Here is a 21,604-nt window from a genome sequence, read left to right on the forward strand (position 1 = left end):
CCACAGACAAGTGCCTTTCAGGGGATCTGGTGCTCACACTTCAGTGGGCATTTTGACGGCCGAGTATCACGGTATCAGCCGACTGACGTACAGCTAACAGGCACTAGCAGGCGTACAGAAGGCCCCATCAAGACATCAGGCATAATCGCTAGATACTAGGGTTTCAAGATCTTTTGACGGACAATCATGCTTGCGCAGCGTTGCTTTCAACCCTTTACGGCCAGACCCTTGGGACGTGCCTAGGCGGAAACTCGGCCTGAGCTGTATAACTGAGTTGCACAGCTGGGTTCTTGGACTCATGCGCATATGTGTTCTTGTGAACGCCGTCAAATGCGTATCTCAAAAAAATGGTGTCGTAGGCAGAGAACCCGTTCCGTGAATCGACTTATGGACAATCGTAAAATGCGAGCATGCATTAAGTTTGTAGAAACATATTTGTATCCTCTACTGTATGATGTAAAGGTAAAATTCTCTCCATTCATGGGTGAATGGTACAAACACTGTGATTGCGGACGATGAACAGATGACAAAACGCGCAGGACAAACTAAATATCCAAATTAATTACACATCCGTTTACCAAGCTGCGTGAATCTGTCCAATAAAATGATTTTCGATATCTGCTTTACGTATGATACCGAGTAAATTTTTCATTCCGGCCACCCAGAGACGCCATGATCTTTTGTCGTTTGTTTGTGGTCTGAAGACATGCATCAAAATGTTATGAGTTGCTAGAGAGCCTATTCTGTTTGCGCCGGCTGCTCCGGTTAGCTCCGGCCTACCTTGGCCACCCCGATCTACAACTCCAGGCACTACCTGGATATTCACATATTAGATGAGCGGCGGGGAAGGAAGCTGGAGCTCGTCTCATTGGCAGCAAGCCGGAAGCGGAGGACGCCACGCCAGCGGTCGATCAGGCTCAAGCAACAATTATAACAGGAATCAACAACAACAGCCTGATGGTCGACGACAGCAAGGTCATTTCCAGGGGGATCGCGGTTTTCCATTTCGAGGACAGCACCAAGGCCGGCCGTATGGCAGCTATGTGGAACAAAATGACGCATTTCCCCCGCATCATCCAGGTCAGAGGCATCAGGGTTACGCGCAGCCTGATGAACGGGACCACCCGCATGCTGGCTTCCGAAGACCGGCACCTGGAGCCCCGTTCAACCCTGTTGAGGACAGGCATCCTGGTTACATGCATTATCCTCACGAATACATGATGCAGGCCCCACCGCGCGTGCCGGAGCACTTGCACGGTGGGCCAGTACCAACCCCCTATCACCATCCCGCGGCATTTGCAAGACCGCAGCACCCAATTGATCAGCCACCTTACCCGCTGCCCCATACATACATGCCTCACCCAGCCGCTGGGGTCCATCAAACCAGCGCCATGGGCATGGGTGCTGCGGGCGTTGTAGTAGGGGGTGGTGGCCCTTTGGCCGGCACGGTTTATCACCCCAATGCCACGCGGGCCCCGCAGCAAGCCGGTGCTTGGATTCCTGGTGCGCCTGACTTTCGTCATGCAGACGCAGGGAGGGGCTCCGGTGGAGGTCCGGGTCGGGGCGGTGGTGGGGCGGGAAGAGGTAGCGGCGGCCCGGGGCGGGGCGGCGGCGGCAGTACTGTTTCAGGCCGAGGCAGCGGCATGGCCGGCGTTGGCGCGAGCAGCAGTGCTCCACGCAGGGCGTCACGTGTGCCGCCTGTGCCACAGCCGCTGGCCCCAAATGCTAACTTACTGGGCGAGCCTACGAACTCTGGTATCCTTAGCCTGGGGCGGCCACGGCAACAGCCTTTGAACACAGTTAACAATGTGCAGTCATCACGTAAGGAGGCTGCCGAAGCTGCCCAGGCTCATGCTCCTGGGAGCAGCGCACGGAAGGGGGACGAGGGCGTGCTGGTCGCTGGTGCCAGCCAGCAGCAAATCGACAGCGCCACTGCCCTCGAGCCGGTGTCTTTAGATAAACCTGCGCCCCCTGAACCTGTCGCGAAGGCGGAACTTTCCACTCAGAATGAAGATGCGCGGACGGCCCCTGAACCTGAACCTGCGCCTGTGACGGGCAATTCGGAGGTAAATGGCTTGGATTTGGCAGCATCTCTGGAATCAGGACGTACAATCGCGGAAGCCACGTCCTTGATGGGATCCGCGGCCATTATTAGCAGCAGTAGTGGCAGCGCATGCGGCAGCAGCAACTACAGTGACACGAGGCCTAGCTCTGTGGCTCTTCATGCGCCTGCAGCGGCGCATAGTTTGGGTGAGGTGCCTGCAGGAGGTCCGACCCAATGCAAAATGCACGAGAAGAATGTGACCATGGATGACCCTGAGGCAGTGACGGCTCCTGTAATTCCGACCGCGGAATCTCATGGCGCCCCGCAGCGTGATGCGGTCCCATCGGGCACAGGTGTGGTTCAGGCCCCTGCCGAAAAGCAGGCCGTGCCTGCGGGAGGAATTGCATGGAGACAGGGCCCCGCAACAGCGCTTTTTGCAGCGGCAGGATCCGCGGCAGGCGGCCGCACACCTAGCGCCGCCCATGGCCCTAACCAGAATACCATTGCTCCACCCACCCACGCAACTGCGGCGCCAAAGGCATCTGCTGGCGCAACCTCAACAACTGCAGCAGCCGCAGCATCATCGGGCATGCACCCTGCACCGGCAGCTGCTAGCGAATTAGCCAATTCGGGATCACGCCAGAACCATGTTCCACATTCACCCACATCGGCTGCATCCGAGCCCTCCTCGCAGACCCGGAACAGGACAACGCACCTCCAAGCTGGCAATGCACCGCGCACGCGGTGCCCACCCCCTGGGTTTGGCGTTTCGGCCGTGGCTTTGGGCCCTTCGGGTAGCACAGACTCCCAGCCGTCGGGGCAGGCGGTCACATCGGCAGAAGTGGATAACGTGCAGGTAGCGCGAGCACAATCGCAGCAGTCACAGCAGCAGCAACAGGCGCCGACCCAATTGCAGCGACAGATGTCGCCACGGGCCGGCGCGGGAAGCGCGGATGCCTCGGCGCCGGATGGATCGCGTGCCCAGAGGCAGCAGCATTCGCCAGAGAGGTCGGCGACGGCGGCGGTGGCTTCAGCCCCCAGCGTGCCCGCAGTGCCAAGCTCTGCGAACGGCTCGGACGTGCCCAAGGCGAGCCGGAAGTGGGCTTCAGTAGCGGCGGCGCCGGCCAGCAGTGGCGGTGTGCAGACCAAGTAAGGTTTTGCGTGCTACGCGTTTAAGAGTCCAGTTGGACACAAAGTTGTCTCATCTGCAATTGCTTAGGTAAACCATGGGATTAATCTTAACTACTGGCGGTGTGCAGACCAAGTAAGGTTTTGCGTGCTACGCGTTTAAGAGTCCAGTTGGACACAAAGTTGTCTCATCTGCAATTGCTTAGGTAAACCATGGGATTAATCTTAACTACTTGGCAACCAGATAATCACGAAGCAGCAGTGCCGAATGAGATGCTGAAGGCATGCTGTATAACTTCGGCCATTTATGAGCGCAATGCTTGTCTCTAACGAAGAGATAAGAGGGTCAGCATCGGCCAGCAACGGATTGTAAGCTGGGCTACCATACCAGTTAATGCAGCACGGTATTGTCCGGGCCATTAGCCTCAGCATAATGACCCACTGCCGCCCCTTTGTTCCCGCACCTTCAAACTTAACAGGGCACTTCCCCATCGTCCGAACTCCGAGGGCGGCAGCTCAGACACCTCCGCGGCGGCTGCCGCTGCTACCTTGGTCGGCTTGCGGCACTCCCACCAGCCGTCCGCTCGCCAGCCGCCCAGCGTAACCCCGGGTGTGTCCACGGCCTCTGCTGCAGCTGCATTAGCCAGCGAGGTCAAAAGCAAAACTGCTGGACGCAGTGACAGTGTGGAGGCGCCTGGCGTACTGGCCGAGGGGGCCCCTGCGGCACCAGTTCCCGTGGCGGGTTCCGAGACAGCTGCTGCGAAATGGCATGCTGCCCCAGTCGCGGCCGTGTTGAGAGCCGCACCGCAGGCAGCGCAGAAGGGCCACGGGCAGCAGGACTTAACGGCCCCGCAACCGGGAGCATCCACTCCAGCATCTGCGCCGGCACCTTGCCTTAAAGTGGAGCACGCGGCCGTGAAGACTTCGGCACGTGCTGTGGCAGCAGCCGCTGCGGTGGCCGAATCTGCTTTGGGCCACCCATCGGGAGACGTGGCTACCGCGGCTGCCGTGGCGGCCGTCGCCGCAGCATTGGCGTCGTCCCCACGGGAGTCGGCCAGAAGCCAGATTCCTGTTGCTAGTGACGTGATTTCCGCAGCAAACCAGAGCGATGTCACATCCATTTCGAGTTCCACGGAGGAGGCGCCGGCCACACGGACTCGGGCAGGTATAGCGCTTTCACACACCAAGGACTCTGCGGATGGTCAGCGCGCGCCTACCGGATCGGCGGCCGGCACCAGGCATGCTATCAATGCGCATGCTGGTAATGCCACGCCGGGCCCCGCAGGTGCAGCGGCAGGGCCTGGGCTGTCGGCTGCTACGGCCTCCAAGCCTGTCGCGTTGCCGACCGATGCCAGCGTCAGGAAGGCGCAGCAGGCGGTGTCGGTGGTGGCTGCAGCTCCAACCAGTGCTCCTGCAGCTTCCGAAACAGAGGGCAGCCCAGCAGCAGGGGAAGTATGCGCGCCTGAACAGCTGCTCCCACCAGCCGCAACGGTGACACCGGCGGCGCCGGCGCCAGTCCCGGTTGCTGCTACTGCTAAGCTGCCGACCCCGGCGGCGGTGGAGGCAACAGCCTCCCCTGCTGCGGAGCCGTTAGCGTCCGAGCCAGCAGCTGCGGCTCCGGGGCCGCGTAGCTGGGCCGCCCTGGCGGCTTCAGGTCCCTCCGGCAGCGCAGCCCCGCAGACAGGTCGTGGCCGCGCGCCGCGAGGCCCTGCGGCCCTGGGCCGCGGCACGCCAGGGCGCGGCTCTAGGCAATTACCTGCTTCGCAAAGGATTGCGGCCCAGCCGCCTGAGGTCATGTTCCACCACTGCACTACGGCGACATCGCCACAGGTAGCCGGCGCGCGCGGTGGTGTCCTCACACCCACGAGTGTCGCAGAAGACGGATACCCCCCAGCGGCTTCACGTCCTGGGATGTCGTCGGCGCCGTCGGGGCCGACCTCCAGCGCAGGGAAGCCTGCGCCGCCATCATTGTCCGTCGGCGCTGAGGCTGTGCTGTCTCCGACTCAGGGGACGCTCCCTGTCCCGTCCCCGGCATCAGCTGCACCCGGCGCCAACTTTACAGATGCTACCTGTACAGGACATGCAGCCGCATCGTCCGCCGGTGCGCAAGCCGCTCCAAGCGATGGTTTGCCTCAACAGTCCGCTCCAGCTCCAGTTCCTGCTGCGGCCCCTGCTCCAGTTCACGCCTCGGCGGGATCAGCTGCCACTGGAGATGTCCTTGACTCTTCGGGCCCTGGGGCTGTATCCCCGGCTGCATTGGCCAACGATGCAACGATAATAGCAGCAGCAGTAGCAGCACCGTTAACCGCAGCAGCGCAGCAGCAGCCACCTGCGCCGGAAAGCCACGCTGGGGCTGTTGAGCCAGGAGCCGAAGGCGAAGGGGAAGGCGATGCCAGTCGGCAAGGCGAAGGCGGTAGCATCTTATGGACCCAAGTAATTAAACGCAAGAACCCCAGCAAGGGTCCCCGAGACATGGACACGGGATACACCCATTCCCGCGCGACTGTGGCAGCGGTTGGTAGCCGCGGCCGAGGCAAACATGGCGATGCAGCTGCTGCGGCGCCGCCGCCGCGCCAACGTGACGAACATCTGCCGCCGCACCGTTCGTTGCTCTCGCCATCAGCAGCACCGGTAACCGCAGGAGCGCAGCAGCACGGGCCTCAGCTTTCAGGGAAGCCCTGCGCCATAGCAACGGGATTGCCGACGGCCGTGGCGGCTGCAGTGACTACTGTTACCATCCCCAGCCCGAGTGTTCCGCCTCTTGGCCCGACAGCTGGTGACGTCAAGGTTTCGGGCGCAGCTACGGAAATTGAAGCCGGGCCCGACGGTGCTGTTCCACTCCTGGCGTCGGAATCCCCCCAGCGAGCAGTGTGCGAGGGGGCTTCCGCGGCAACTACCGCCGTGGAGGCGCCTTCCAGTGTGTCCAAGGTGGCTGCTGCGGCAGTCCCAGCTGCGGAGATGGGCGGGAAAGCCGCGCCTGCAAGCGTAGGAGCGGAGCCGGTGGTGGCCGCAGCCGCAGCACCGGAAGTTGAAGCGGTTGTGGAGACCTCCGTGCCGGATGTGGCTGAAGCGGGCGTAGAGGACACGGCAATACATGGGAAGCCCGCGGCGCCACCAGCTCCGGCTGACGACGGCGTGGGGGCACCCATTGGCGTGGTAGTCGTGAGCAGCGCTGTCGCTGCACTTGCACAAGCGGACACGCCCGATATGAAGATTACAACTCCAGAGGCGCCTTTCCAGGCACGGGACTCGGGGGCCAGCACGAAGGACAAGGACGGCTTGTCGGCGGCCTCGCAGGCGGTCGGTCCTGAGGGAAGAGAGGAGAAGGTCGAGGAGGGGGAGGACGATGGCGCCGCTGCCATTCCGGCGGGTAGAAACCCTTGGGACTTGCTCGGCACTGCAGGAGAGGACGGGGAAATGACGGAAATTGCTGTGGCCGCGGCGGGGATGTCTGCCTCCGCCGCGGCGAGCGGTGCGTCTGCTTTGATTATTTCCGCGGCGAGCACCTCAGAGGCGGAAGCCATGGAAGCGCTGCGGCAGCTGCTGACGCCTGCGACAGCCGAACAATTGCTGGCGGGGAGTCGGCAGCAGCAGCAGGCTGGCAAGTTCCGGATTCTGCCGCGGGGACTGAAGAACACGGGGAATACGTGTTTTATCAACGCTACGATGCAGGTAGGAGATGTTGGGCATAGATGCACGGTAGGTTGGTGGCTTGGATCATGGGTTAGGGTCCAAGCATGCACGGTGAACGGGAATAGTTGGGTACTTGTGTCGGGCAGCATGTCTGCAAGCTCGACTTATGGCATCCTATGGTGTCTTGAGCAACAGGCTCCAAAGGCCCTCCAAAGGCATCTTTCACAATAAGTAGACCCTTGGTAAACCTGCCTGCCACCGACGTATCGTCTGGCTGCAGGCCCTGCTGGCTTGCGCCCCCTTCGCTTCTGTCCTGTCCCGCTTGCCGGCCGTAGCACCCGTCCTAGAGCCGAGCAAGTCGCCCACTCTGCACGGCCTGGCGTTGCTCCTAGCGGAGCTGGTCGCGCCGCAGCCAGGTGTTACCACCCCATCGAGCGCCGGCGCTGCCGGCAGCGGGCGCGATGAGGCTCAACTAGCCGCCGAGGATGACGGCTGGGCAGAGGTGCAGGTGGGTCCATGCGCCGGCTGCTGCGGCGATGTGTGCAGTGCCACCTCTTTTGGGAACTGCCGATCGGGCATCTTTGTTCGTGTGGCCGGGGATAAGTGAAACTGCATTGCATCTTGGCGCGAGGTACATATGAGGCTGTGCGTCTTCCTTGGGCGCAAAAGGCCGAACCACGATATCAGTATGTTCCTCGTCTCGCCCTATTACAGTGCGGTCCAGACTAGGGTGGGCGATGAGCACACAAAAGTCTCGTGGCTTGGGACGGCTGCACTGAGCAAGAGCTAAGGGAGACCCCACATGACGGGTGCCTCGCACGAATCGACCTGGTGTCCGAACGGATATTTTGAGGAGATGCAACCTTGCATGTGACACTCGGTACCGTGCAAGGAAGCCCCAACCCCTCGTCAAGATGATGATGCTGAGAGGTGCTGGCCCAACAGGGATGGCCGTACCGAGCCCACCTTCCTACCCTCGCCCGCTGTGCCCAATGCCTGCCGCGCCGTTCTTTTACAGGTTAGCCGCGGTAAGAAAGCCGCTCAGCGTAGGAACAACGCCGCAAAGCCGGTGCTGCAACCCACCGCACCCACAGCGCCCGCCCCCTCCTCCGGGCCCTCCGCGTCTGGCAAGGAGGTGGTCTTGGGCGGCCAACCGCTGGTACCCTCTATGCTCAGTGGGATCGCAGCTGCCTTCAACCCGCGTATCTCTATCGCTGAAAAGCAGACGATGGCAAAGGTAGGACGAAGGGTCTCCGTTGGGAGATGGTATGGCGATGAAGGGTGGGCCCTTTGATGATGCGGCAAGAAGTTGAGCCGGTATGTGCACCCGGGTCCGAGTCTAAGGCTTGTGACATGATGCTGACATGATAAAGGCTAGAAGCCACTGCCCGAGCCTGCGGTACCGAGAGGTTAGAAATGCTTGCTCTGCGCTGTTGCAGCCGTCCGCGTTTTTCTCTGTTCTGCCTGACACTTCCTTACTGCCCGCTTTGCTCCTTGCCTTGGTTGCATTTGTAACGTCACGAACTGCGCTATGGTCTCTTCCCAGGTGCTGTCCAAGTCCGTCGTGGAGCAAGAGCAGCAGGATGCGCAGGAATTCTTCCAGTTCCTCGTGAACCGGGTGCACGAGGAGGTGTTGGGGCTTCGTAAGGCGCATGGACTGGCAGCTGCGCCGGCGGCGGCCTCTGCCTCCGCGGCAGGAGGTACGCGTGTCCTAGGATTGCACTGAGGGGTGCACTTTGTGAAGGAGGGCTGCCTCCTGTTGGTTTGCCTCCCGCCACATTCGGAATGCGTCGTGGCCGACCACAGGATGCATTTCTGTGGGCGCCGCGAAGCTCGTAAGAGTGGTGTGTCTTGGTTTGCGCCTGAAGCTCTTGAGATGCACGTTGCAGGCTGCATATGACGTCAAGAGTCCTTTTTAATCTACTGCCTTCCTATACGGCCCCCAGGGAGCGACGATGGAGAGGAATGGTCGCAGGTTGGGCGCAAGAACAAAGCGACGGTCACTCGGCAGGTGAGAGGGAGGATATCGGGTTCCTCTCTAGTGCCTTGACATCCATGACAGGAGCCCCACGCAGCGGCAGGGGCTCGCCTGGTGTCTCGCTTTCCTCGCACTGCCGCCTGGTATCTTGTAGAGGGCTCCCCTTGCCTTATACAACTCGCGGCACTTCACGTACTTGTTGCTAGCCATACATAGTCCTTTCTGAGCGTAGTCCTTCCTAATTGCTACCGCGGCGACTGTTTATCGCTTCCATTGCCTCTACTTACCGTTGCCTCTGCTACTGCTGCTACTGCTGCTGCTGTTGTCGCCGCTGCCAGGTGGGCACCCCCGCCGATGACGCCTCCTCCCGATCCCCAGTAACCGCCATTTTCTCCGGCCTGGTCAAGAGCACGATACGCTTCCAGCAGCCCCACGCCAACTACAAACCCAGTGCCACCATCGAAGTCTTCAACATGTTGCACTTGGACATCGCTGCGGAGGGAGTCAACACACTGGAGGATGCGCTGAGGCACCACTCGGTACCGGAGAACATCGGTGCGTGCTTGGAGGCTCCTGGAAGATTGCCTCGCGCGCATAGAGCCATGCTGTTGACGTGGCGTTTTGAAGCTGAAGCTGTTGACGTGGCGTTTTGGCAGCCTCTGCTGGGCCATGTGTTCCGCGTCCTCTCTTCCTTGCTCTTGGCTCTTGCCTTTGAAGCCTAGGTGCTGTATCAGTAGTTTAGTAAACGTTTCCCGCGCTTGCCGCGCCTGTGCCGATTTCATGTATTCTATACTCGCCGACATCATTTCATTTCCCTCCTGCCACGTGCTTTCCGGGCCCAGAGTACAAGCCCGAGGGCGCCAGCGAGATGCTTCCCGCCAAGAAGGACGTGCGGCTATACCGGCTGCCGGAGGTGCTGGTGCTGCACCTCAAGCGATTCACCTACACGGCGGCGGGTGGCGGCCACTACACCAAGCTGCAGAAGTCAGTGGCGTTCAACTGCTTGCTGCGACTGGAGGGCAAGGTGTGCGATACGACCACGCTTGCATCATCGCACGCATGGGAAACCTATGGAAATGGGATTTAGGGAAGTGGTGCAAGGATAGGAGCTACCCGGAGCTTTACCTGGTCCGCTGCTGTTGCGCGGAAGAGGCGGCCATCGAGGTTTAGGCCAGGGAGGGAGAGGTGTCGGGCTGGGATTTACGCGGGCAATGCTTTGAATTCTAGTGGAGCGGAGCCAGTATCTGTGTGTGGCAAATGTTGAAAGCACAGCGTACGAGCTGACGGACGAGCTGACCATCTGCGCTTGGCTCGGTAAAAAGGGAACGTAACCTGTCTTGGCACCGTTCCACGTACCCGTGAATCATGTTGCCTGACACCCTTTCCCTTTTTGCCTCGGCCACCAGGTTTTAGCTGAGGACTGCCCTGACCGCGCCAATGCGGAATACCGCCTCTTCGCCACCATCAACCACCATGGCCGGTCCATTGCAGGTGGGCTAGTTTGGTCTACAGGCAAGGTCTTAGTACGGCACTTCATTTTGCGCCTGCCGGGCTTCTGCTTTAAGGGTTACAAGTTCCCCACGAATCGGGGCCTGTCCGTCAAAGCCCGGGGGCCATGGATATTATTGAAAACTCATTATGCCCGAACTAAAAGTGCAAGCCGGTTTTGGATCCTGCCATCCAGATCCCTCCTCATCCAGTCACCCGAACATCCGTACGGGGGGTTTAGTAATCATCACCAATCCAGCATGCGAGACTTAGTCCATCAACTGGGCCGCGTCTCCACGTCTCAGCAGCTAGCCATAATCTCATTCGCCCGGCCAATGTCGGGGATCTGCCCAGAAACCGAACCCAGGACCTTAACCTTCTAAATGCAGTGTTATCACCAGACCAGCCTAAGTCTGGCCGTGCCAATAACTCACTTGTGATGCCCTCGCGGGCCTGGGAACACGCGCACCCCACACGGGCGCCAGCATACGTATACTTCCCGATGAGGCCAAGCGCTCTCCCTGGTGTCCCGGTCTGTTGAGCAAAGCCTTGACTGGGTTCTCATCACTTTGGCTTCCTGACTGCACTTGCCGTCCTCCGTGCCCTTCCCCCCCTACGCATACCAGGTGGCCACTACATTGCGGACGTGCAGCAGCCCGATGGCTGCTGGCTACGCTTCAACGACGAGCACGTGCTGCTGGTGTCCGAGGGGGATGTGCTGCGGGAGAGGCCCTACCTCCTGTTCTACCAACGAGTACCACAGAGAGCCCACAGGCAATCGGACGCGTGATGTGAGCAGCAGGATGCGCTGCCACTTGCCAATAGGCTCTGGGTTAGTAGCCTTTCAGGGCCGCCGGGGCTGTTGAGATGGAAACGAATATTACGACGCAGGGAAGGCCCGAGAAGTTGTCTGTCTTTTGGTTAAGAATGGCGGGGACGTAGCCACACTTTCGTTCTTCCTGGTCCTATTACAGATGCGCATATGTGATGGTATAGGCAACGCTGGTTTACGCATCGGTAGGGCACGGGCCGCGGGGAAATGCTTGTTGTGCGCCAACGAGAGCTACTGGGGCCACAACGACCGGCACGTTCGCTACGATTGCATGCTGGCGTGGCGTTGCCGGCCGGGCTAGAATTGCGCAGCCAGTCTAGATTTCGCAGATGTTGCGGTGGGCGTTCTGTATTACTTAAGTCTTAAGCAGTTCCTCAATGTCGTCAGGGGCGATGGCAGGGGGGTGGACGGGACGTACGTGTGCCAGCGGCCAGGGTAGGTGTGCAAGGTCCCGAAGGATTGTGGCCGAACCAGCTCAGGTCGAGCGGCAGTTTATTCGGTAGAGGGAGGTCCCGAGTTTTGATTACTTCATAATCCATGGCGTGTACATCAGTGGCATCGCCACACGGCACGGGAGAGCATGCTCATGTAGTTTTTTCCATTCAGGAGTGCAGCAGGAGTGCGCACCGTTTGCATGCAATTCACACGAACCTAGATACCTTTGTGCACCTGCGCTGTTATAAACTTGGGCAACGGCGTTTCACCTGTAAACTGTGACGTCAGGTTTATCATCTGTTGCTACGAAAATTGCAATATGGTAGCTAATTTTGCTAAGCAAAAGCAAGCCGAACTGGTGACTACGTTTTGGTCCACAGAGCGCAATTCATGTCACCTGACGCTGTTGTACGCCAACATGTTCACTAACGTCCTGTTAGTGAAGCGGAGGAATGTCATCTGGAATGAATGGCCGTGTGATCATTTCAAGCCATCGACTCGATGCACACGGATCCTTTACTGAGATCCAGATGGATCCAAGGTGGGCACTGCAGCTCAGGATGTTCGTCAACCGGAATAACAGGAGCGTCCAAAAACCATAAACCGTTTGTGACTCCACTGCAGGCCCCCCTTCTCCGGGGGCGACTAAGATCTACTCGCCATTCATGACGCAACGGCGAGCCGAACAAATCAGGTACCAATACTGTAGCGGCCAGACGAGATTACCTAATGCTACAATGCCAGCTGCTCGGGGCCGGGAAATGACCACAGACAGAACCATTTACCAGCGTGGCCACCGCGCTAGCCACCGTGTGATGTGGTAGCATCCTTCCAGGCGAAAGAATCACATCCTGGTCCCCTTCAACGACTTGCCGTGCACAGCCGTGCATGGTCTGGAAACCAACATGGGACAGAAGTGTCGTTGTAACAAGCAATGTTGCTATAAGAATGCGAAACACCGTAACAAAGGAATGAAATAAATCATGTCCTGCACACATCCGCGGCCGCTCCGCTCATTTTCTTTATTTCATTGCTGCTATTGTTGCTATTGTTGCTGTTGCTGCTCTTGCTGCTGTTGCTGCTGTTGCTGCTGTTGCTGCTGTTGCTGCTGTTGTTGTTGCTGCTGCTGCTGCCCTGCCACCGGCACCTGCATTCCTGCCGCGATCGCAGCAGCCGCAGCCGCATGCATTACCTCGCTGCTCCCACCCGCCTCCGGCGTCCAGGTGGCATCCGCACTCGCACCAGCCCCTGGCCCCACATCCGGCGGCTGCTGCACCGGCTGCTGCAGCAGAACCGCCGGCAGCTGCAGCGGCGTGAGGCCGCTCAGCTGGTTGGGTTCGGCAATGCCTGCCGCCACCGCCCAGCGCCCCGCGTCGTTGCGCCCCGCCTCCAGCAGCACCCGGATGAAGCGGTAGCTACGGGGGTGCAGGGCCGCTGCCAGCATGTAGCGGAAGCTGTGCGTGGACCGGGAAGGAACCGGGACCGTGGGGAGGGGGAGGGAGGACAGGAGTTAGGGTGGGACTTCGCTGGAAGGGGGTTAACCGCTGCATGGAGGCCAGGCGGTTTTCACTCATCCAAATGGTACTCCCACTAGGGTGGATTTCGCTGTAGACGTTGTAGCACAACATAAAGCACATGGGAGAAAAAAGCACGTAGAAGTACAGGCGGGAGGCCGAAGTTCCCTGACCTAACAATGCGCCGTGTAGAAGTGCACCGCGGATTCATGCTGCGCATCAAGGTTGAAGGTTTTGCCAACCGCGTGCTCACCATCGCCATCGCCCTACGCCCACATTCCCTTTCCTTCCTAAAATCACCCTCCGTACCGGCGGCCGCCTACCACCCTTTCGTACTGACAAGGTCCTGAATCCGTGTCTGCTCCTCGCCCTTTCCTTCCATTCCTTACTTGTACGGCCAGGGCCCGAAGGCGTCTGGAGAAATTCCCAAGTCCAGCTGATGAAGGGCCCGTGCGCGGTTGAAGATGGGCAGCCGGGCCACTTGCTGACGTGGGAAGCAACACACCTGAAGCGTTGGGGTCGGGGTTAGGGAAGTGGGAGCGTCCCGGGTTGTAAAGCAGGGAATATAGCTGAGTGGAGAGAAAGGGGGGGGCTAATACCCCCTGGGTAAGGGGTATCAAGCGGCCATTAAGCGTGCGGGCAAAGCAACCCTAAGACCAGCAACACAGGGCGGCAAGACCACGTTTCAGCGTCGCTTCCGGAAACCGTGAGACCGGTGTGGGTTGTGAGATAAATGGGCAGAGGTCTGATGTGGGTTGTGGGAGGCGGGTAGGAAAAGGAAAAGGAAAAAGAAAAGGGAGGAGCCTGAGAGGATTCGGAGCTGTTCACCCATCGAATGAGTGGAGTGGGGTGCGGCCCTGCTGGGATGAGCCGGATACAGCCGGCCGAGGCGGCTTGATGAAAGGCCATTCCATGTACCCTACGGGTGATGTACACCCCGTACCTTGAGCAGGAAGGCATGTGATGCTACAGGCGTGGGCAGCAGCTCCGTGACGCCCCCGTCCACCGTCCTCTTGCCGCGAAACGTTGTGGTCACATCCCCGTTGAAATAGGTGGGAATGTGACATGACGCCATCAGCGCGCGGATGAGGTCTTCGCGGGAGGCGAAGGAGGACACTCGCCGCGTGCGGGGCCGCGGGAACAGGTGCGTGACGCTGACAGTGGCCACACCCGCGCACCGCTCCGCCGCGTCGGCTGGCAGACTAGCCTGCAGCTGACGCAGCAGCACCTCCTCTAGGCGGCGGTACGAACCGTTGGTACGGCAGTCATGTACGGAGTCGAGGAAACTGTCGAGTATCCGCGTGGGTGTGAGGCCGCAGGCGAGGCTGACGGCGATGAGGCTGCCCGCGGAGGAGCCCGCCAGGGGTGTGGGACGAGTGGGGCTGAGAGGCGGGCTGAGTAGCGGACTAGGGGAAAGGGATTGGTCGGTGGTGGGGTTTGTGTTTTTGGAAGGTTCGGAGCCGGGGTTGGTATGTGGGCTGTGGTTTGGATCGCCATCTGAGCTTGAGCCGGGGCCAGGGTTGGAGTCGGGGTTTGGGCTTGGGACAGATTCGAGGTACGTGGTAGCGGTGTTGCCGATCCGCAAGACGCCCAGCTGTAGCAGCGTATCGGCGACGCCGATAAAGTACGGCAACAGGAAGCCGCCGCCACTAAAGGTGATGGCCAGACTGCACGGGAAGGAGAGCAGAGGGGTGCGGGTGTGTGGGCGCGTTATAAGCCTTGCAACAAGGGATATAGAGGGCAGGAAGCAAAGTGGGAAACGCTAACCTTCGAACAGGACGCGAATGGCATGTGACTGCGGTAGGAAGGGTTGTGGGCAAGGGATTGCCCACAGCCCCTTACTATTGCAGTCATATGCCATTCTCATCCTTTCGCGCAGGCTTTATAAATGCCATGCACGGAGGAGAGTTGCGAGTTTTGATTTCAGTACAATCCTGGGTTCGCACCTGCCAGATTTGTGTGCCTCGGCCGCTGGATGACAATTCAAATCCTGGTTTGCAGCTGGATCCCGCGCCCGCACGGGGCGCGGCTCGCGGCCGCTGCGCCTATTCTTGACGTTTCGACTGCTAAGCGTGTCGTCGACAGCCGCAGGTGGGCCAAAGCAACCGCAGAAGGTGCGTTCACCTCCAAAACAGCTCACCATCTCGTGTCATATATGAAGGGAAAGCTTGACGGAGTATATGTCCAGAGGACCCTGATTAACGGGCATGTTACAACTACACCAGCGCTATCTACGTACAGCTTGCAGTCGCATATTAAATTATTAATCATGCAATGTACATACAAAGGGAAGCTAAAAGCTTGCTTGGTTGCGTAGGCCTCAGCGGAATTAGTTGATGAAAGCCGTTGCAGTACTATTACCTTGGACTACCAGGGGCCATCCTATGCACCGACGGAGTCACGTATGTGTTGCTGCATCGGAGTGTCTCACATGCTCACACCTGGTCATCTTTCATTTTATCGGGACAACGGTGATTCGTCCTGTCCATGTCTATGCTTTCAAATCCTTCCTGCTCGCTTCGTTACCATTTACCTAATTCAGTAGGAAGATATCGACGGAACTTATCGACAGACAAACAGCCTTGCGCAGTTTGTGCTTTTGCCACCTCGTCGTGTCTCCCAATACGACAGCTAGCTTTTTGGCTTCCTAAAGCAGGCCGTCCCCGCATGGCGTCTGCAGCTACTTCACTCCCACATCCCACCTCAACCATGCCTACTCCGGAATCTAACAAGCCAGTTGTCATAGCCTCCAGGCAAGGCATGCCCTGCTGCGCATGCATGCCTTGATCCACGGTGGTCGCGACAGCCCCTCTCCCTCTCACCTCTCTTTTCCCCATACATTGAACCCATCTGTAAGATAACCGTTATAACCCATATGTATTACATCAATTGCCTCGCAAAGCACATGTGAATGTTAATATCCCACATCGGCTGCATCTGGAACACGCGGATTCTCCTACCGCGGCCTGCTTGGCTGCTAGCCTCCTGGGACACCTTTCGACCGACACCAGGGTCGCCGCATTCCGGAACGCGCTTTCCCAAACCCCTTCGGTAACCCCCGCTACAACTCATGCCGCCCCCTGGGGGCCTCGACCTCATCACGAGCCGCTGCCGAACCGGCCGCAACCCCTGCCCCACCCCACTTCGTGGTCCACATCTGGGCACCCACCACGGCCCCGTCTCCCTCTCGGTTACCCGCTCCGCTCCCTCCCGCTTTGCAACCGGTGCGGTGCTGTGCCTGAAGCCGCATCCCTATTCCCTCGGCACTTGTGATGGCGGTGGTGGTGGTGGTGGTGTCCCGTGGTGGACCCACCCCGGTGATGTGGGGACTGCGAAACCGGTTCATCACGTTCCCCCATTTTGCAATTACTACCTCCTGTGGGTGTCCTCGTCGTGCAGATCCCGTTGGCCGTTTTTCGACGTTCGGTTGGAGGTTGGTCCCGTGGAGGTGTCGGGTGGTGGTAGTTGGCGCGCCGAGCTGGGAACGGAGGTTGGGCTGCGCGGGAGCACCACCCGGGAGCATCCCGAGAGGCAACAGCAGGAAGAGGAGGAGGGGGAGGAGGAGGAGGATGTTTGTCAGGATGTTGGTAATGTTGCGATGATGGAACACATCAATCTGGAGGTGGGAGTTACCCCTAGGAGGGGGAGAGGGATAAAGGGGGTGATAGGGGGGAGGGGAGGAGAAGGGGTTTTGGGGACGAGGTGTGATTCGGGGAGGCAGCAAGTGGAAAACCTGTGTGGTGCACTCGGTGGCGAACCTCAAAGCAAACAAAAGGTCCAGGGCTTGGAAAGGGCCCCAAAACAGCTCTATTGGTTCAGAACCAGGAACTAGATTACTCACGTGTCGCACTCCGCACCTCTGGACACCCTTCCCCCCCTGGACATCAAGATGCTCAGATTGATGGCGGACAACGACTATATGGTGGCGCACGACACGCTACATATCGGCACACATATATCTCGCAGCTGCGCCATTGCTGTGGACTCCTTCAGCCGTCTGCGGATCTGGACACGTCTGCCATTGTTTACCCTCCTTGACTTTGCAAATAATGACCCCCGTCCTCCTCCTCTTCATACCTCCTTCCTCCCCCCCCACCCCTCGCGCGCACCCTCCGTACACAGGTCCCGGATCTGGAGGTGGCCCGGCTGTTCTACGGGGAGGGGTTGGGTCTCACCGCCGACCCTGGCACCTCCGGGCCTCAGAGGGGGGGGCTGCATGTGATGTGGTACAACTGCGGAAGGCAACAGGTGAGTGAGTCGGTGCTGTGTAACTAGGAATAAGAAGGGGGGATGGGCGGGGTGGAGGGTGATAAGGCACTGGGTGCTGACTGCCGTGCTAGTTTGTTGTGTGTGTGGGTATGATGGCGGATAGGTGGGTAGGTGGGTGGCCCCCTCGGGGGAATCCGGGGGATCACGTAACCGCCGTTATGGTGCCGTACCGCGCTGTCCAGAGCAGGAATGTACGGGAGTAGCAGGGGAGGGAGAGAGAGGCAAGGGGGTGGGGTGGGGGGGAGAGAGGACGAGGGGGGTTGTGTGAGGCAGGGATATACGCCATATGACCTTACTTCCCAACTACTCCCTCCGCATTACAATATCATAACATTTCAAGATCATCATCATCATCAACAACAACAACAACCGGTTGGCCGAATGTCTTTCTCCCTCCCTCCTCCCTCCCCCTCCTTCCCTCCCTCCCTCCCTCCTCCCTCCCCCTCCTCCTTCCCTCCCTCTCCCTCTGTGTCTCTCCTCCTGGTGGTGATGCGGGTGATGGCAGTTCCACATCGCCCGCGGCCCGCGGCCCCAGGTGCTGCCCTCCGGGGGTTCCGTGGTGGGCCTGGTGATGCCGGGGGAGGTGGCGGAGGTGGCGGAGAGGATGGAGGGTGTACGGAAGCTGCTGGGGTGGGTAGTGGGGTGGGAGGTTGGGTTTCGGAGCTAGGCGAGGAAGGAGCAACCACGAATCCAAACCCAGCGGGGTAGGGCGAATTTTGTGAGGGGGCTGGAGAGAGGAGGAGTGGAGGCCGGCGGGCTTTGTGGGGACGGCAGTGAAGGGAGGAGGGAGGAGGGACTTGTGTTGCTTTACCGGGTGGTGATGAGCGCCGGAAAATACAACCCCCGAGCGCGCTGTTGACATCTAGTCGCCAGCCACCACTGCTCGCCCTTCATTCCTGCATTCCACCCTCGGTCCCACAACCCCCCCCCCATAGGCCGCTTCGGAGGCACCAAAGACCCCCTGGCACCCCACCCCCCGTCACCGCCTCAACAGGGACGTGGCACTCACCCACGCCGGAGGCGATACCCTAGAGGTCGTCGACCCGTACGGCAATACCTTCGCCGTACATTCCTCCTTGCCGTACTTCCCCCGGGGCCGCCGGGGCATCGCGTATGTGCAGCTGCCCTGCTTCCCTGGCACGGCGCGCCACATCGCCACCTTCTACGCGACCAGGCTGGGTGCCCGCTGCCGCGTCAGTGAACAAGACCCCACCACCACCTCCACCACCTCCACCACCGCTACCACGACCCCGGCGGCAGCGCTTACAGCCACAAGTAGGGGCAGTGGCCGCGGCGGTGGCGGCGGTGGCGGCGGTGGCGGGTCCCGGTTCCCCCTCCGTGCCGAGGTGGTGGTGGGCCCGGGTCAGAAGCTGGTGTTTGTGGAGCAGAGCCGCCTGGGAGCCGGCTCCCGGGAGGTGGGGCACCCGCACAACGCCACTTCCGTCACCGCTACATGCATACATACATACGCGCCGATAGATAACACTCCATCACGGTATACTTGGCACAGCCTCCTGGTGGCGCGGGAGGGAGGACAGGCCCCGGGGGACACCATCGGCCGGAGAGATTCTTTGCGAGGGTCGCAATCCCCTCCCCCCAACCGCACTCCCCCAACCGCACTCCCCCAACCGCACTCCCCCAACCACACTCCCCCAACCGCACTCCCCCAACCGCACTCCCCCATCTGCTGTTTCCGCTGCTGTTGCTGCTGACAGACAGTTGGGGTCGGGAAAGGGGGTAGGGAGATGATGCACACCTTCACACCTTTCGGGTCGTTTTAGCCATCCGGGGTTCACTCCGCAGTAGTGCGGCACATACATACACACATACACACACATACACACTCACACTCACACACAGACGGCGCACACAGCACGCATACACACACCCCACGGTCACGGCCTCTCAGCCAGGGACCCACCCCACCGAAGAGCCTATACCGCGATGTCAGGATGTGGCACCACCCAACCGCTTCATCCTGAACCCCCAAAAGGCAGTGACGTCCTTGTTCGGCGGCTGGCACCTAGCCATGTACGTGGCGGACTTCTCCCGTACATTCCGTGCCGTACACCACCCCAACCGACCGCCGTTCAACGAGCACCCGTACAGGTGAGGTGGGGCCCGCTATGGGGCTCAGAAGCGGGAAGCGGTTAGCAGGACAAGATTGGGTGTCGGCTTCAAGGAAGCCGGAAAAAGGGCGGGGCCCCTCTGCATCCGTACAGGCCGGTAGCAAGGGTGGCAAGTGTGACAATTGATGGGTAGTGTCAACGCAGTGGGAGATGTGCTTTGTTGCGTTGTTGGTGTGAGAGCTAAGCTTGCACCGGCGGAATCGTCAGCACCGCCTGCGGGCTCCACGCGAATCGCATCCATCCCGGGTGCATGCCGCATGGACAGTGCGGCAGACCGCAAGTCGGAATGCCCGTGCGGGCAAATGGTAACGGAAGCTGGGTGAATTTCGGTGCTGTCTGTGATGTTTATCCCCGAAGCGCCAGCGGCCTCAGCAATCCGCCCCACAGCCGCGGGCTTCATCGGGGCACACCGCAAGTCTCCAGAGGCCCCGTGCATTGGCCAAAGTAAATGTACAAACAAGCAGCTTGTGTATTTCATAGAGAAATGAAAGCAAATTATGTTGGCCTGCTGGTGGCAAGTCGGATTGCCCATGCCGGCAAATGGTAACACAAGCTGGGTGTTCGAGTTATCATACGCCGTCATCTCAGAATTCCATTATGAGATACGCGGCAGTTTTCGGGATGAAATCTAGCGCGAGAGGCGTTGATGTGACTTTTGAGGTCGGTGAATGGAGGCAGCTAAACTTGTTTGTGCTCATACGGTCTTTGTTAGCTACATGCGAGATACCTTGCAATAGAGAATGCTGTATAGTACCGATAACGCGTTTCAGCCGGGTGAAATATTATGTTTGGTCCGTTACACACTCAAGGCCTGGGAGTTCGAGTTATCATACGCCGTCATCTCAGAATTCCATTATGAGATACGCGGTACCTTTCGGGATGAAATCTAGCGCGAGAGGCGTTGATGTGACTTTGGCCTCGGTCAATTGAGGCAGCCAAACTTGTTTGCGCTCTTACAATTTTTGTTGGCTACATGCGAGATACCTTGCAATAGAGAATGCTATATAGTACCTATAACGCGTTTCAGCCAGGCGAGATATTATGTTTGGTCCGTTACAGACACACGCACACACACACACACACACACACACACACACACACACACACACGGACATGGGCAATCCTACAGGTCGGGGCCCCCCTGGGCACTTCGCGCTGGGGCCCCGCCCAAAAACGGTCAACCGCCATGCCGTTCGTACTTTCCCCCGCAGGGACAAGTACGGCAACCTTCAAGACGCGCTCCGGAACCGGCAGTTCCGCTTTCAGGACATAATTGCGACGGAGCCGGGGGCTGAGGGTGATGGGAAGGGGGAGGGGGATGAGGAGGTGCTGCTGTACCGCATCAGCCACGAGATACGCAGCCTGCACCATCCGCTGTACGGTAGACCGCTGTACGGCAGGGAGACCGGATTCGTCTGAGTACAAGGGATTGTATTGGGTATGTGTGCGTGTGTTAGTATCTGTTGCGGAAACCCTGTTATTGAAGTCTATGTGCGGCTCGGGGCCCCAATAAATAAACTCGTAACGATAGCATTTGTAGTAATGATGTCGGAACGGCATTGAAAGCATGGAAGAAGGATATGCACAATATTGGAGTCGGATGTCTCACGTCGGCTCTCGGGTCGGCCTAAGACCTTTCATATCTTAGTGGTTGTGGGCGACAGTTGCTAGTTGGTGGTTAACAATTCAGTTGGGCATCTCCACCAGACATCGGCAAATGGGGTATTTCTGGTTTCGGGAACGGGTCTATTTCTGTCGGACTTTGGTCGTCGGGCCGCATAACACCTTTCGAATACGGCGTATAATCCTATTTTTGCAAGCCGGCCAGCTTCGGGAACTCTATTTCTGTTTTCAGGAGTTTCGGTACAACCCGAAACTCCCGAAGCGTTTGCCGATGTCTGATCTCCACAGCTAAGCCTGTGTGTGTGTTGAGGAGGGGGGAAAGAGTAGATTAGGGCTATACGTTAAGCATGGCTTGCTTGTACGAATATGTTGTAGCGTTACTAGCGAGGTTGCGGCGGCGTCTGTAACAAGACTTTGGTTGTTTTCTGGGGCGCTAGCATCAGAGCATTGCGCTGTAGCTTTCAACCCTTACAACTTCTACCGCAATGCCTGCCACCTCGCGCAGGGCAAGTTCATTTGCACATTCGTTTT

General features: G+C 59.2%; 3 protein-coding genes across 3 annotated transcripts; 2 read left to right on the top strand and 1 right to left on the bottom strand.

The window, feature by feature from the left end:
• Window positions 1–1,461: 1,461 nt before the first annotated feature.
• VOLCADRAFT_120420 (uncharacterized protein) lies at window positions 1,462–11,061 on the top strand (the record flags this gene model as incomplete). Its single annotated transcript, XM_002947011.1, has 11 exons — window positions 1,462–1,569; window positions 1,710–3,193; window positions 3,652–6,844; window positions 7,086–7,313; window positions 7,824–8,042; window positions 8,352–8,505; window positions 8,752–8,816; window positions 9,122–9,338; window positions 9,626–9,807; window positions 10,190–10,274; window positions 10,898–11,061. 11 exons carry the CDS (start codon window positions 1,462–1,464, stop codon window positions 11,059–11,061), a joined length of 6,099 nt encoding a protein of 2,032 aa, XP_002947057.1.
• VOLCADRAFT_103286 (uncharacterized protein) lies at window positions 11,054–15,205 on the bottom strand (the record flags this gene model as incomplete). The annotated part of the gene is made up of 6 exons (XM_002947150.1): window positions 11,054–11,807; window positions 12,745–12,992; window positions 13,442–13,557; window positions 13,996–14,719; window positions 14,820–14,847; window positions 15,193–15,205. 6 exons carry the CDS (start codon window positions 15,203–15,205, stop codon window positions 11,755–11,757), a joined length of 1,182 nt encoding a protein of 393 aa, XP_002947196.1. The 3' UTR covers window positions 11,054–11,754.
• A 1,119-nt stretch (window positions 15,206–16,324) lies between these two features.
• VOLCADRAFT_87306 (uncharacterized protein) lies at window positions 16,325–20,869 on the top strand (the record flags this gene model as incomplete). Its single annotated transcript, XM_002947012.1, has 7 exons — window positions 16,325–16,374; window positions 16,452–16,674; window positions 17,175–17,300; window positions 17,857–17,951; window positions 18,316–18,736; window positions 19,273–19,430; window positions 20,662–20,869. The coding sequence occupies 7 exons, from the start codon at window positions 16,325–16,327 to the stop codon at window positions 20,867–20,869; spliced, it is 1,281 nt and encodes a 426-aa protein (XP_002947058.1).
• Window positions 20,870–21,604: the final 735 nt, after the last annotated feature.

This window comes from Volvox carteri, assembly GCF_000143455.1.
Source record: "Volvox carteri f. nagariensis unplaced genomic scaffold VOLCAscaffold_5, whole genome shotgun sequence".
In the NCBI taxonomy this organism is placed as follows: Eukaryota; Viridiplantae; Chlorophyta; class Chlorophyceae; order Chlamydomonadales; family Volvocaceae; genus Volvox; species Volvox carteri.